This window comes from Pimephales promelas, chromosome 14 (genome assembly GCF_988280905.1).
Source record: "Pimephales promelas chromosome 14, fPimPro1.hap1.1, whole genome shotgun sequence".
In the NCBI taxonomy this organism is placed as follows: domain Eukaryota; kingdom Metazoa; phylum Chordata; class Actinopteri; order Cypriniformes; family Leuciscidae; genus Pimephales; species Pimephales promelas.
Window position 1 is genome coordinate 8456977 of NC_142782.1, and position 16855 is coordinate 8473831.

General features: G+C 40.1%; 2 protein-coding genes and 1 pseudogene across 6 annotated transcripts in view; 2 read left to right on the plus strand and 1 right to left on the minus strand.

Moving 5' to 3' along the window:
- The window catches only part of LOC120491079 (cytosolic sulfotransferase 3), a 66343-nt gene extending 57642 nt beyond the window's left edge, over positions 1–8701 (plus strand). The window contains exons 4-8 of the mRNA XM_039688673.2: positions 3974–4074; positions 4573–4699; positions 4931–5028; positions 5112–5286; positions 5371–8701. Coding sequence (XP_039544607.2) covers positions 3974–4074; positions 4573–4699; positions 4931–5028; positions 5112–5286; positions 5371–5483 — 614 coding nt within the window. The 3' untranslated portion in view covers positions 5484–8701. The remainder of the gene's footprint in view (positions 1–3973; positions 4075–4572; positions 4700–4930; positions 5029–5111; positions 5287–5370) is intronic.
- On the plus strand, positions 38–4006 carry LOC148973663 (uncharacterized; annotated as a pseudogene).
- The window catches only part of LOC120491078 (proline-rich transmembrane protein 3), a 42454-nt gene continuing 32763 nt past the window's right edge, over positions 7165–16855 (minus strand). For 2 of the 5 annotated variants that reach the window (XM_039688671.2, XM_089119370.1), the window contains 3 exons: positions 15856–16700; positions 15013–15276; positions 7165–9177 (listed from right to left, as the gene is read on the minus strand). In XM_039688671.2, the coding sequence (XP_039544605.2) occupies positions 7187–9177; positions 15013–15276; positions 15856–16624 (3024 nt within the window). In that variant the 5' untranslated portion in view covers positions 16625–16700 and the 3' untranslated portion in view covers positions 7165–7186. The other 3 variants (XM_089119371.1, XM_089119372.1, XM_039688672.2) reach the window with 3 other exon arrangements.

The window sequence follows — 16855 nt, forward strand, 5'->3', positions numbered from 1 at the left end:
TGCCAATCACATTAAGGAAAATGTGTTACCTGCCGGGATGTCTGTGCATGCGGAGGAAACGGCGAAAGAGGCGTGGGAAGCGTGCTGGAGTCCTTGCGAGATCAAAGAGGATCGGGAAGTTTCCAGTCATCGGACCTGCCTCTTCGATGGCGGAGGCCGTGGTCGTGAGCCTGAGATGTTCACACATTGTGCCTGTCTTCCCGTCTTCGTCGTTGATGCCTCAGTCATCGCGGATGGTGTACGTAAGGCGTAAGTCTGCGGATCGAGGAGCTGATCATCGAAATCTTCGCTCTCTATCACGTGACGGGAGTCCGGTAACATTTTGTGATTCCTCTCTGATTGTGAAATCCTCTTCCGATCCCACTCCAGTGACAATGGCGTTGATTAACGCGAGATCTCTGGCAAATAAGACCTTTATTTTGAACGATCTTTTTCTTTCTCAAGAAATTGATTTTTTATTTGTTACTGAGACCTGGCTTAATGCTGGTGAGATGACTTCTCTCTCTGAACTTTCTCCTCCTGGTTGCAGTTTTTTTAGTACCCCTAGGTCGGTTGGCCGGGGCGGGGGTCTTGCAGTTGTTTTTAAAGACAAGTTTAAGTGTAGACTTTCACCTTCTGAGTCTTATAGCACTTTTGAATCTCAGCTAATTACGCTGAATTCTTTTAAATCTGTGTTATGTGTACTGATTTACAGACCCCCTAACTTTCATGGGGGTTTTATACAGGAGTTCTCTGAACTTTTATCTGGGATTGTGCCTTCTTTTGACAATATTTTAATTTTGGGGGACTTTAATATACATGTGTGCTGCCCTTCAAAGCCCCTGGTCAAAGAATTTTTACATTTATTAGAGTCGTTTGATTTTTTGCAACATGTTTTGGGTCCAACTCATGAACGTGGTCATACCCTTGACCTTGTATTATCTAAGGGATTCTTTGTTGATAGTGTGAAAATTGTCGATACTGTTTTTTCTGACCATAAGACATGTAAATACTAGCTTTCCTTGTGGTAGCTAGTAGTAGTTTTTCAGCTGCTTTTAATGTCTCTTCTTTTTTTTTTCATTGATTGAGTCACACTCTCCCTGCATAGGTGTAGAAGAGTTGGTTGATCAGTTTAACTCTTCTTGTTTAGAGATTTTAGATGTTGTGGCTCCGGTCAAAGTCAGGGGGAAAAAAGTCAAATCTCAGCCCTGGTTGAATAGTACTACCCGTGCTCTTAGGAGTGTAGGAGGGCTGAACGCAAATGGGTTAAAGATAAATTACAAGTTTCTTATGAAATTTTGAAGAACCGCTTGAATGAGTATCAAAGAGCTGTTAAATTGGCTAGATCAAATTATTTTTCTGACATCATCTCCAGAAACGGTAATAATTCTAGAGTACTTTTTTCAACTGTAAATGCTGTTCTTCATCCTACTGCTACTCCTTCATTCACTCCTTCTGCTAAGTTATGTGAAGAGTTCTTAAACTTTTTTATTGGTAAGGTTGAAGGAATTAGATCTCAGATTTCATCTGTTGCCAATGATTTTATCACTCATGTTGACCCTACGAACCAATTTACTAGTTTTATGCCTGTTTCTTTACAGCAGATAAATGATATAACTGCTCATATGAAGCCCACCAGGTCTCCTGGTGATGTGCTCCCTTCTTCTCTGTTTAAGAAGGTACTTGATTCAATTGGCCCGACCATTCTTTCTATTATGAATACTAGTTTGTCATCTGGTGTTGTTCCGGTTAGTTTTAAGCATGCGGTTATTCAGCCCCTTTTAAAAAGAAATGGCCTAGACTCCTTTGACATGAGTAGTTTTCGTCCAATTTCGAAATTACCTTTTATTTCAAAGATACTGGAAAAAATTGTGCATGCACAGCTAAATGACTATTTAATGAGGAATAATATTGCCGATAGATTCCAGTCAGGTTTTAGAGCTGGTCATAGTACAGAATCTGCTCTTTTGAGGGTCTCTAATGATATCCTATGAGGTGTTGATTCTGGAAACCGTGTTGTTTTGCTTTTGTTAGATCTTACAGCGGCTTTCGATACAGTGGATCATAACATTCTCATTAATCGTCTTAGGAATCAGGTTGGTATTCAGGGCTTAGCCCTGAAATGGTTCTCTTCATATTTAAAAGATAGGACCTTTTCAGTCAGTTTAGGGGAATATTTTTCTTCTGTTGCCCCTCTTGTGTGTGGGGTTCCACAGGGATCTATACTGGGACCTATTTTATTTTCCCTTTATATGCTCCCTCTAGGCTCGATTTTTGAGAAATTTGGGATTTAGTATCATCTGTATGCAGATGATTCTCAAATTTATTTACCATTGAAACATGGGCATAAATGTGCCATTCAGTCTTTCCATGCATGTTTGGCCGAAGTTAAGTGTTGGCTTGCGAATAACTTTCTCCAATTAAATGAGGATAAGACCGAGATGATTTTATTTGGAAATAAGGGGTGTGTGGATGATGATTGCCTGGGGTTGTTTCCTGGGAAAAAGCTGTCTAGTGTGAGGAACCTTGGTGTCATTTTTGACTCTGAGCTTAAATTTGACCGGCAAATCAATGCTGTCGTTAAGAATAGTTTTTTCCATCTTAGATCAATTGCTAAATTGAAATCTATCCTTACTTTTGATGATATGGAGAAGGTTGTTCATGCTTTTGTGTCATCCCGTTTGGATTACTGTAATGTTTTGTATCTGGGTGTGAGTCAGGCCTCTCTCTCCCGTCTGCAACTCGTTCAGAACTCAGCTGCCAGACTTTTAACAGGTACTAAGAAGAGAGAGCACATTACTCCGGTTTTAATTAAATTACACTGGTTACCCATAAGATACCCCAGCAAACAAATTTAGGTTCTGGGAACGTTAGTTTTTGGTTCCCAGAACGTTCCTAGAACTTTCCCTTAAGGTTAAGGGAACCATCCTGGAACATTCTCTTTACGTTATAAAAATGGAACCTAAAAATAACCTACATGGAACATTCCTATAACGTTCTTGTTTGGTTCCCAAAAAAAATAACCTCATGGGACCATTCGAGAATGTTAGGGGAACGTTCTGTGTTTGCTGGGACAGAGTTCAATACAAAGCATTGTTGTATGTTTTTAAGTCTCTGAATGGCCAATCACCTGAATATGTTACTGACTTAATTAGCCGCTGTCAATCCAGTAGATCTCTGCGCTCAAATGATCAATTGCTTCTCATGGTTCCGCGGTCCCGTTTGAAAGGTAAAGGTGATCGGGCCTTCTCTGTTGCGGCTCCTAGGCTCTGGAATGACCTTCCCCTGTCTGTGAAATCTTGTTCTTCTTTGGGTGTTTTTCAGAGTGCGCTTAAAACTTACTTGTTTTCTTTAGCATTTGATAATCCTTTGTAAGTTTTTTTTATGTCATGTGTTTGTATTGTTTTTTATTTCTTTATTTTACTTTCTATTTTATTCATTTTGTACAGCACTTTGGTTCCACTTGTGGTCTTGAAAGTGCTCTATAAATAAAGTTGAGTTGAGTTGAGTTGAGTTGAGGGCGGAGTTACGCTATGCAAATTCCGCAGCCCCAAGGCATTTTCATGCCATTGGCTCGTTATTAAATACTCAAAGAGGATTGGCTTTCTATGCGAAACCCCATTCTCCGTCATTCCGACCTACTCAGGGAACGAGGGTTACATCCGAGGGTGACGTTTCGTCATTAGAGTCAGAAACTGACACAACGAGAGTGAACCATATTGAAAGGCAACTAGTGAGCTGCAAAATTTGAAAACAGAAGTAACAAAGCTCAGCGCAAGTTGGGCATATTTTTGAAGTGTGAATGGGTGTGACTTATATGCATGATGTAAACATGATGTAAACTCAGCATAGATTTGTTCTGTGAGATCCATTACCAATATAAACAAATTAGAATGGTATTGTTTATTTACTGTATGTCTTGGTTTAACCACAATGACAACTAGGATACTGAAGGATACTAAAATTGGAACCACATTTTGTTTGTCACTTTCAGGGACAGAGCTGGCTGATAATCTGCCCACTTCACCTCGCCTCATCAAAACTCATTTGCCTGTTCAGCTTGTGCCCAAGTCTTTCTGGGAGCAGAATTCAAGGGTAAAGTATATGGGCTCCTTTCACTCTGCGATGTGATGTAGGTGACAACATGTAATCAATCTATCATAGCATAATGTGAATCTGATACTACCAAACTTAAATGCACAACTTAGAAACATGATTTAAATGAAGGAATATTCATAGATGGGTGAACAATAAATGGAAAATACAGGAGATCTGGTGGATTTATACATTTTTCTGGCATGGTTTCCAGAAGTCCTTTTTAGATCAATAAAGTATTGTTGAGTAATCACCTTTATCCTTTGATTAAACATTTTCTATCCTGGTGTAAGTGGTCTTTTCCACGTTGACAATGAGGTCACGCGAGATAACATGAGGGCTCACTGAATCTTTGTACTCAGTTGGGAGCAGTGAACCCAGCATAGGGGCCCTATGGATTGAAACAGCTAAATTCCCTCTATTCAAGACGACATAAGTAATTAAGTGAATGTAATGCAAATCTTGTTTCTAGTCATCATTTTTTTCCACTTATTTCAGATTGTGTATGTAGCTCGGAATGCAAAAGACAATGCAGTCTCCTATTTTCATTTTGATCGAATGAATATGGCAGAACCTGAACCAGGAGACTGGAACACCTTCTTACAGAAATTTATGGAGGGAAAGAGTAAGTAAAATATTTTGTACAGTAATTAAATTAAATCATATTAGTCAATTACAATGGGTATAACTAAAGAACCATTTTAGTCTTAGGAAATGATATTAAATTATTATATATTATTATATTAAAATATGTATACCTACAAAACCATTTGGAGAGAAAAAAGGTCAAATATATCTGCTTGATCTACATGAATCAAGAATTTTACAATTGACGAATTGTTTTAATATTCCCTAGATGTGTTTGGTTCTTGGTTCGACCATGTCAGTGGATGGTGGGAGAAAAAACAGACATATTCTAACTTACTCTACTTGTTCTATGAGGATTTGGTGGAAGTAAGTTCAGTTCATAATGTGACATTTTTATGAAGCATAAAATCAAAATGAAAGTTAAATGTGATTTCCAATGTCTTACTCAGGACACTGGACGTGAAGTGGAACATTTGTGTTCCTTCTTGGGTTTGTCCACTTCAGTTGACGAGAGGGAGAAAATAACAAAAGGGGTTCAGTTTGATGCCATGAAACAGAACAAAATGACTAACTATTCCACTCTCCCAGTCATGGACTTCAAGATCTCACCCTTCATGCGGAAAGGTTAATAAACTACTGATCTAATTTAGACTTTTAAATAATGTCCTATTATTTGCTTTTATCTTTTCTTTGTTTGTGTTACAAAAGGTAAAGTTGGAGACTGGAAAGGAATCTTTACTGTGGCACAAAATGAACAGTTTGATGAAGTCTACAAAGAGAAGATGAAGAATACCACTGTCAAGTTCCGCACTGAGATATAATACTTCGAGTGTTTTTATACCTCTTGAAATAACATATTTATGTGATCTTTTTTATTTCTGTTTTTTTTCTAGTATGTAAAAGTCATGTGGGAAGTAAGATAACTGGTGCTTGGGAAGTAAAATAATGTGGAAAGTAAGATGTGGGAAAACTGACCCTTCAATTACAAGGCTTTTATATAGTACAGTACTGTATGTTGGTGATAACACTTTCTGTTTTATTCAAAAGCAAACTTGACTACAAAAATACATAGAGACATGAATAAAGATACGTGGGACTACCACATTCTGGCATAACTAGCTGGGACTGCACAGCATTACTCCACCTTCATAAATCATCTCTTTAAATGCTGAAAGTATGCTTGACAGTATACCATATACAGTAAATGTGTGCGGTTTGAGGATCATTTGATCAATAAAATTACAGCAGGTGTAAGTACCATGCAAACAGTTAATTCAGACTTTTTTAAAGCTGAAATGAAAGATAATAATTTCATTAAAAAATATGTACAAGACCATATAGTGCCTGGTTATTATGTGATGCAGTTTATTTTCTACTATGGCACTTATTTCTCTTTTTAATGAATGAAAACTATACAAATGTTAATATGCATTTGTCTATGCATCTGTCATTGACTGACAATAGTGTATTTTCAGGGATCAGTTAGTATTCTTGCAGTAGGAAAGATTGTCATTCACAGTAAATGCATTGCATGTAACCACAATACACCATTATTTACAAACAAAAATATAATCTGTTTTAGTTATACTCACAGCTTTCTATCATTTATTGCTCAGACATGAGTTCTACTGTATTGTATAAAGTAATGACGAGTTGAGCATCCACCTGTTTTGAAATTTGGCTAAACTGCTGAATACACCAACATAGTTTTGGTCTGCTGTTCTGTCAGTTGCCTAGTCATTAAAATGATTTTACTACACATAACTCCAGTTGTGGGAATAGTTTTGCATGTTTTCGGTACGCGTATTGCGGGAATAAACTGGAAGTACAAAGCATGGGCAAGAATGTCAACATGTTCTGGAACATACAGTATAAATTCTATTTAAATGCAGTGAAAAAAAGGAAGAAAAAAACTCAGGTCTTCATAATGCTTAGTAGCACTTGGTCTATGGGACAAGGCACTGCAACAGCATAAACATTAACATACTCACTACTGCACAATTATAGCCACAAGACCTACATTTCAGAAGTAATGACCAGAGACTAGTAACTCTTTGTGAAATCTTTTACATGGAGACACCCCACCAACAGAAATTACACAAATAACACATTATTAGAAGTTAATTTGCCTATAATAGTGGTCTTACCACTAAAAAGACAATTAGGAAAATTTCCAGAGCAAATAAAAATAATTTCATACAAAAACATTTATAATTGTGAAAACATAATACACACCTCTAGAATGCCTTGCCTCATAGACTTCTATTGTATGTACAAAACTGTAAACAAGACTTCAGAAGAAGAAAAAAATCAGAAGTAAATATTATCAGTGTTGATCGCACTTCACATTTCACTCCAATCACTAAAATCTGATCCAATGAATGGTATTCTCTTCCCCTTTATGTACCATTATACTACAATTAGACTCCATTCATCTGAGCAAGTCATGATTATATATGTAATCTCAGATTTTTGGAGAATGTAAATGCTTTTTAACCTGGAGTTGTTGTGTGCCACATCATGTTCAAAGGTCAATAATGTCACTGCCACCACTGGCTGAGTCATCATTTCGCGTGACTTTCAAATATCTATGTGCCCCTTTACAATTTGATTGTGAGCTTTCAAGGTCAGGGGTTAGAAAAAGCCTTGTGTTTTCTGGACTGGGTACAAGGGTATGGCTTGTGCTTGGGGAAGGGTGCAGTGAGACCGGGCAGGACAAAGAGGAAGGCACTGGTGCCTCAGAGACCCAACGGAAGCCCTGATGAGTCGGTGTAGGGGGAGCTGTGACCTGTCGGCTGGGCACAGCACTAGGAATGGAGCGATCCAGACCTGTAGAAGACTCAGTGAGCAACGTGTGTGATGAACTGCTCGATGACAGTGTTATTTGGGGGTCACTATTCCGTCGCATCCACGGGTTTGGAAATGGAGGAGGTGAAAGTGGTCGTAGTGGATAGAATAAACTTTCGCCCCCTAACAAATGCTCACGATGAAGTGCCTCATCAATACTGCGGCCAAGGTCAATTGGGGTTGGAGGGCGCAGGTCAAAATCGCAGAGTGAGAAAGCGGACTCCTTTTCCCTGTCCAGACTGCTACTTGAAGAGCATTGAGGTGGATGGGCATGTGGCTGCACCCTTAGCAATGAACCAGCAGAGCCCCCTGCAAAGCTTTTCAGATTGCTGTCTTTGAGTGGATCCTGATTTCGTAGGCTCTTGCTAATATCTGCCCCTGATCGCTCCTGTCCAGCCCAGTTATTGGGCAACTCTCCAGCCACTGCACTACTACTGGACCCTCCAATTCCATTGCTTTCAGATTTCCTTTGCTGCCTTACTTTGAGGCTCTGCACAATCTTTGCCCAGCATGTATGTCTGCTTGTAGAGTTTGATGGTTGAGAGGGTGAGGGCAAACTTTCTGTGGCAGCCCCTTCCTGTCTTGGTGCTCCACATATGTGGCCTCCATTGGGTCTCCAGAAGACCCAGGAAGACACCAAAAGCAGGCAGAAAGCCCAAACAAGCTCCAACAGTCGTACCCAGAACTGACAGAGCCACCATGCCCAACGGAAGCGCCTCCAGTCTCCTAGTAGTCCATATAGCCACATGCAGGAATAAATATGCAAAAGACAGCACAGTGCCCCAAGAAGAGCGCATACTGCCAGCACCCATGCTAAAACCCTCCCTTTTTCTTCCCCTATTGCCTTATTTCTTCCCCGAGCTGCATTTGTGTGAGAGAGGCGTGGCAGTGCAAAGAAAAGGTAGCCTAAACACAGTGTCAGGCCTGCAGTCAGTGTGAGGCTCTGTAGGACGATGGGAACAGCAGGCGAAAGTGCAGGGGAAAGTAAGTCTGCAGCAAGTAGGAGAGTGCATTGTAAAACAGCTAATACTCCTAAAAGAGGGGGGTGCTGAAGTGTTGGTGGTAGCCAAGTTACTCCTGCCTTTTTTAGTACCAATATCACTAATGCAGCCTGTGCCAAAATTAACAGTGGTAACGGCAGCGTGTATAAAGCTATTATTACAGGAGGTGGCAGGAGGAACCGTGTCCCATATGGGTCAAGCAAAAAGTGGCCAGCTCTAACCACACCCACAACTAGCAAGAGGCTATTGGCAAGTATCAGTTCACCACAGTGGGGGCAATTCAAGCTGGGAGCTAACGCTAAGCCAAGAACAGAGCCAACAGTAAGCAGAAGGAAGAGGGCAGCAGAACCAAATACATGCAGCTCCCATGCAAATGACAGTGTGCGTTTTAAGTCTGCCCATACTAAAAAGCTGCCATTTGTTGCACCATATTTGTCATCATTGTTTTGACCTTTGGAAAAAACACAGGGGCCCACAACAGTGCCACACGGGTCCTTGGGTTGGGCACGGGTTGGAGAGGCAGGGTTTGACTTCAAAGATGGAACTATTCCCTGTGAGACTGCCTGGTCCGTCTCTGTAACTCTTCTATCATTTTTAGAGAATACAAAATGGCCATGTCCAGTCAGGCGAGGGGAGGTTGTACTTGTTCTTAGAAAAGGTGATATACCTGTAGAATCAAAAGAGGTACAGGAAATATTATTGAGGTAACTGGCAAAACACAAACAATAGGAAAGCATGTAACTACTTACAACACATTCAACAATATAAAAAATATATAATATAAAAATCGTATAATATAAAATCCTTTTGCAGTTTGTACATTTTACAAACTGATTTCTAATTAAAATGAATGCTCATAAAAATACAGCTGGAATACACTATATAACTTTTAAAATATGAATATGTTTTTAAAGAATATAAATCACACATTTGAACTTTGTAAATAGTTACAGAGGAAAAACTGGGAATTATACAATCAATGACAGATTGTAGAATGATTCTGTGTCTATAACACTACATTATTTTCAAAATCAATCATATCTGACTGCTCAATCAGGCTTTGCTATGACTTTCAGCAATTTGCATGGGCATAAAGTCATTTAGTGTATTCTGGCCTTTATTTGACTTAAAAATATGTAAGTCTGTTATAATGTAAAGCAGTTATGAACTGTTACCTATGTATCCATAAACATTCTCATGCCAAGAAACCATAATAAACTTCATACACACAAAATCAGTCTGAACATTTGTACTAAAAACATACTGTCGAAACACACACTTGTACATGTTATCACAGACAGCATCTTTCATAACTTTTTGGTCATTGGTTAGAAAAAAAAAAATCATATTAGTCCAAATTTAAAAGGGACAAACGAGTTTATGACAAGTGCAGATTTCCACTCTTACGAATAAGTTTAGTGGTTCTTTTAAGCAACTTAGATTCAGCAGCTCTCAAATTCAAAAGTTAAAGAAAAATTTACATTCACTGTGTTTTTGAGCTGGTAATATTATTTTACAGATTAAAAATTCTTGATGTTACCTCATAGGTTCCTTGTCACAATCACAGAAGGGAACAGAGATGGTAAGGTGAAATTATTTATTTAAGTAAAAACAGAGTAATGAGACAACAACGGGAATCAGACGATGGTGAAAGGATGGTGAACTTATGATATGTGATGAAGACTTGCGAAGCTGGCAATGACTGAAGTGGAAACTCTGTGCAGGTGAAGAAGGAAGATGTTGACTGGAGATCTGGATGACAAACAGGAGACTTGAAAGGAAGATCTCAGATGTTCAGGTAAAGAGTCTGTTTACGTAACAGTGACGTTGATGAGATCAGACACAGATGTGAGGGTGATGCAGGCTGTGTTGATGAGGGAGTGCAGGTGCAGGGAATCAGTATCTGGTGATGATCAGCAGCAGGTATGGTGATGGCTGACTGAGTGCAGGTGGGGATGATGGGAAGTGTAGTGCAGACAGGTTACAGAGTTGGTGACTGAGTTGATGACTGTGAAAATACTTCCCCATCCCGGAAAGCATTACCTTGCGCAACAAATGGTCCAGTAGAAGGATCATGATCCATGGTGAAGCCAGTGGAGGGAGGAGCCATGGAGGCTGAAGGGCTGAGGACTTCGGGGTGGCGAGTGACAGATGCAGAACCAGTGGGAGAGGGTGACAGGGTAGAGACGGAGATCTGACCGGCCATGGTGAGACTGAGGATTCAGAGGGACATGAAGCCAATGACTCTGGTAACTGAGGTGAAGGCGGGGACTCAGAAGGGCGCGAAGGAGACAGAGGACCAAGGAGGAGCTGAAGAGAGTAAGGAGTCCAATGGAGTCTGGAGGATGAGGCAGAGACAGAGGAGTGCAGTCCAGAGTTGAGGACGGGTCGATGAACCATGGTGAATCTAGGGGGATGAGGGAGCCTGGTGAAGCTGGAGCACTGATGGGCCACGGTGGAGACGAGGGAGGTAGGAACCAAGGGTGAGTCAGTAGACCAATGGACCGATGTAGAATCCTGGCCTTGGCAGGTGGAGTGGAAACCCAGGAACCCACCCTGACCACGATGGCGCGAAGGGCTGGTAGTCCCACAGCAAGCCCACCTGTCCGAAGTTTTTTTGCGGGAGAGACTAACACTGGGCAGTGGAAATGATGAGGGCAGGAAGACAAGAGGAGGTAGTAGAGGGAGGTTGGGTGGGAATTCAGGGTTCTGGAAGACGGGACTGGAGTCGCTTCCGAAATCAGGGTGAAGACAGGAGTCATTTCCAGACTTCGGGCGAAGGCTAGGGATCGACACATGGTGGCGACCATCTTGACTGAGGGCTCAGGAGGCATGGCGGCCGCCATCTTGACTGAGCGCTCAGGAGACGTTGTGGTGGCCATCTTGGAATGAGGCTCTGGAATGGTGGAGGCCATCTTGTGACCAGGCTTTGGAACGGCGGTGACTTTTTTGGGAACATGCTCTGGAACGGCGGTGACCATCTTGGGACGAGCCACTGGAGTGGTGGCAGCCATCTTGAGAGGAGGCTCTAGAACGGTGGTTTCAACGGGACGAGACTCTGTAGCGGCTTCCTCTATCATATAAGGTAGACAAAGACAGGGTCGTTCCAGGCTCTTCTTTCACACAGAAGGGAACAGACAGATGGTAAGTTGAAATTATTTATTCAAGTAAAAGCAGAGTGATAGGACAACACCAGGAACCAGACAATGGTGAAAGGATGGTGAGTTGATAGGTGATGAAGACTTAGCTGGCGATGACTGAAGTGGAAACTCTTTGCAGGTGAAGGATGAACACGATGACTGGAGATCTGGATCGGGATGACAGACGGGTCAATAAGTGTTCAGGTAAGGAGTCGGACTATATACCTAGCAGTAACCTTGATGAGACCAGACACTGATGCAGGTTGATATAGGCGGATCTTTTGTGACGTCATTGTTCATGTTTGTCGCGTTCCATCATGGGAATTGTGTGGCAGGAAACACCGCTAGATACCTGTAATTTGATTGTTTTGCACGTTTGGAGGAGGATTTAGAGAAGAGGATGGTTCACTCATTCTGTGTGGTCGATTGTACGGCTTGCTGGGGGCCTGATAAAAAGTTTTTCATTTCATTTTCAATAAATAAATAAATAAGAACATGAGCAGTGATTATTTCGCCGTTCTGCGATCACCCATGGGAGATGCGAATCACTCTGTGACTCTGCTTGGTCAGGTCTAACCTCTGCTTTTACAGACTGATCTCATGAAATGGCGCATGTATAACACGCCAATTCGTATTTCCAAAGTGCATAATCGCTTTTCAGCGTGTTTATGAACGCTGTTGACTTAATGTTACATTACTGTATATATAAATATATGACCTACCCCAACCCCGTCCCTAAACCTACCCGTCACTGTGGTTAATAGCATTTATGAGTCTTCCCCTACCATCCTAGGAAAAAAATATCGCTCCCCAGATGTAGATCTAAATTTTGCTTCGTTTCGCTCGGTCATTTAACGGCATAGAGTATACATGCATAGCTCAAAATGCATATAGGTAACGCGCCACTCACAGTTCGACTGCGGCGTGTATGTTTACGCAAAAGTCGTGATGTCATGTTGCTTTTAGCGCTATCACTGCTTTCTGTTTGGCAGAAAAGATCGGCCCAACTTTTCGAGAAACAAAATAATCATAGGCCTCCAGACTTTTGAAAGCCTTTAATCTTTCATGAGTGAACGGTCCAGGGGTTTCTATTAAATAAGAATAAATGTCTCCCCAGCAGATTGGTGGCCAAGACACGGGCGAGTCGGACCAACGTTTTTTGACATTCCAAATCACATATGGGCTTTGAATAACTTCGATTTTGTCACCAATACAAATTTTGAGCTTCTCTCCAAACCTCCTCCGGTCTTCAGATATTAAAGTGCTTATATATTGTGGATTTTGCCTGCTAACTCTCTTGAAAGTGCTTGTCACGTCTTTACAGCCGGCCATTCTGTTTGTTTTGTTGCCATACAACCACTCGTGCATGCGTACAAAGATGTCAACAAAGATCCTCCGATAGACCTTATTCAGAGCAGCGCCATGACAGGTATGAAAGTGAGGCTGTGAGGGATAGACTTACCATGTTTCCAATGGCATCCGCTGTAAAAAGCTGAATAAATCGGCTAGATTACTTACAATTTTCCACAGCTCACATTGTCGGGAGTTTTTTTTGTCAACTGACATTTCTTGCAAAGATATTTTTCCAGTGTTTTATGAGCAGAACAATCCGAAAACACATTAAATAACAGTACAGCCCATTGAAGAGATGCAAGTCTATCCCTCACAGCCTCGCTTTCATTCTCACTAATAAAAGATGGCGCTGCCGTGAATAAGGCGTATAGGCTGTGTTGATGAGGGAGTGCAAGCTATCAGTATCTGGTGATGATCAGCAGCAGGTGTGTTAATAGCTTACTGAGTGCAGGTGGGCACCAAAAGGGATGCTGGGAAGTGTAGTGCAGACAGGTTACAGAGTTGGTGACTGAGCTGGTGACTGACATTCTTGAGATGAAAATAAATACTGACTCTATTTGTTTTCTTAATCCATGTTACTGGTCTTAACGAGAATAATTCAGATTCAGCAAAATTGTTTAATTTAAAAGTCTAATAATAATACAATTATACAAAAAAATAATTTAAAATAAGCAATTTTCGGTTTTCGGCTAAGTGCATCAAGAATTTCCGGTTTCGGTTTCAGCCCAGAATTTTCTTTTCAGTGCATCCCTAATATATACATATACTGTATGAACCAAATTAACTAGTAAATAGCTAAATAGTTTTTTTTTTATATTAGGTACTTTTTTCCTTTAACCCAACGAACTATTAATATTATTACTTCTATTTTTACTTTGAGTAAATACTTCTACAAGTTACAAGTACTTCTACATTCACTTAAGTACACCTCTGACAAAACAGAATATAAAAGTCCATAACCATGATAGTACATATAGGATCAGATAGGATCCGCGGACCACAGATCTATTAGGCAAATACACTTCTGGAATGGACTGAGCAGCGTGCGTCAACTCGGGGATGACCCAGGTGGCAGGCTCTGGCTCAGATTCCTTCTCTATCTCGCAGATGGTGATTTGGGGACCAGCTGTGCACTGCACCCACCCCAGGTACTCCTAGACCATACTCAAAATATCAGACTCTCTATTCATTCCTTTTAAATAACAAAACAAAATTCACACAAACATGTCCCTGCTTTATATAAAACCACAGATAAATAGATTTGGTTTTGATGAGGAAAAAAACTATATGAGTGTGGAATAGAACCCAGAACCTCTGACTTGCTTGCCCATGAAAGTATACAAGCTGCAGTCATGGATCTTTGGATTTATTCACATTAAAATTCTCGGCACTAACAATACATATTAGTAGATCTTATTAAATGGCAAATTAAACATAATATACCATGGAAATTGATTGCTTGACATCGTATTGTTATTTTTTCTGAAAAATTTGATTGTACACACTTTGCACATATATCTTTGGATTGTATTGCAACCCTGACACCCCACACACCAGACTGTCCCACCCACTTTTTAAAACAAACTTATGCCACTGGTTGTGTGTTTGGTTCCTCGAGTTTTATTCCGTTTACCACCTGTATGTTGGGTAGTTAAGAATGAAATGGCTAGAATTTATTCACACCTCTACTATTGAATCAAATGTATCATAAGCACTTGGATTCACTTCCATGGTGCTGTCAAGTACGACTTGCAGTCTGTGAGGTAAACTAAATTCTATTGGCTATTTGAAAAGGGGGAGTAGCCATTCAATATGTCCCACCTTAGCTTCCGGTTTGAGAGGAAATTATGTCAACGCATCATACAAAGCTGCGCATTCCAAGGTACTTCTGTGGGCCTTTAACATTTGTCTCAGTCTCACAAGTGGCCACACTCACTAAAAACACTAATGTTCCAAAAAACTAGGAAATCAATCCCCTTTTTTTCATCCTTCAGACAAATAATTCATACCTTTAGTGTTCTTTATATCGATCAGTGTTCTTTTAGTTCCTGGTTCCTTTAACTGGTCATTGGGTATATTTGAAGATCTTGTTGACTGTGAAGTGCTTTTTGGTTGTGAATAGTTGGAACTAACGATGTCCACTCCTGGTGCAGGTGCCTCTAGTTGTAGACTTGTTTTGCTTGTGCTAAGAGATGTGGTTTCAATATATGATCGTAAAGTGGTAAACTGTATTTTTGGCTGAATTTTAGCTGGAGTGGTTATCCCCAAACTACCTGATAAACAAAGAAAACAAACAGTTTTTCAGTTTTTGTTAAAGCATTAATATAAAAACTATGAATTTAAATGTAGTATATATATATATATATATATATATATATATATATATATACAGTATATATGAAGAGAGAGAGAGATGCAGGCCTTGATATTTACTTTTTTGCTCATTAGCCACTCCACATTTTCACTGGACACAATTATAACGATACCATGGGGAAAAACAAAAAAAAACTGCCATATAGATATTTTTAATATTACCTCATAATTTGGCAGCAGGTGTATTAGGCTGCTGTCACTTTAAGACCGGAAACACGGATTCATTATACTGTTACACATGCGTTTTCTTTCTTAATTTTACATTCACTTCAGACATAGCTGACCAAGACTGGAATTTTTACATTATTAATTAGAAGAATTATTAGAAGAATTCAAATGAAAATAAAATTATTATATATATAACCTATCAAATTCAAGCAGCCAAAGTGGCTAGTAGGAGTGACTGCATTACATGCCACTGCTGAAATCCACACCCAGGTTATTTAGGTGAACGTAGCATTATTTCATCTGTACTATACCTATTTCCAGTCGAGTCCTGTTTCCATCCAATTGTATCATCCTATTGGAAGTGGATACAGGCTTTTCATTAGGTGGTGCAGTTGCAGAAGGGCGGGTCTGGAGAGAAGGGTTGATTGTTGGATTTTTATGTACTGAGGCCAAACTAGCCAGCACACTATGAGCAGTCTGAACTTGTGGTCTGTTCTGGGCATGCTCTCCACCAAGATATTTTATAGTCTTTGTTGACAACCTAACAAAGCCATTTTCTTCAGGTATTACCACATCACCTGACCCGACGGATGACAAGTCTTTCTCTTTAAATTCAGTAAATGTTTCATCTGTCATTGACTCTGTCTCATCAACAGTCTCTTTTTCTTTTAGAGCGGCATCTTGTGGTAGTATGATATTTTGAGTAGAACCTCTTTTCACTCGGTCTTTGTGTGATACTACAAATTTACCCCTTGACCCAGTTATCTCAGTATGTGACGTTTTTGATGAAAATATGTCCTCAGTATTTCTGCTTTCAGTCCATTCATTTGAATCTCCAATTGATTTCATGAAACTTTTCCCATAGAAGCCACGAAGAAATGGTCTGACAACTTCTAATGCAGCATTGGCAGTCAGTCTATGATCAGTTTTTTTGACAAGGACACAAGTCTGTTTTTTTGAACAATACGAAAACAGGCTATGATTTGAATGAGTAGTCAGAGAAAGAGAGTTTTCATGGACATGACTTATGATTGGATGAATTAGAGGCAGTAGAAGAAAGAGTTGGAGTGGAGGCACCATACTGTCAATCTGCCATACAGCGAAACTGCCTATGGGTGTGAAATATGCTTCTAGATGTTTCTTCTCATTTCTTCTCCTGCAGAGAGAAACAAATAAATTCAAATTAAACTAAATACACTAATACATTCACATTAAAACACAAACAGTGTTGAAAATAAGCCATTCTCATTGACGACCGATAGAGCATTTGAGAGAAAAATGCATGTTGAATGAGAAAAATTTCAAATGTGT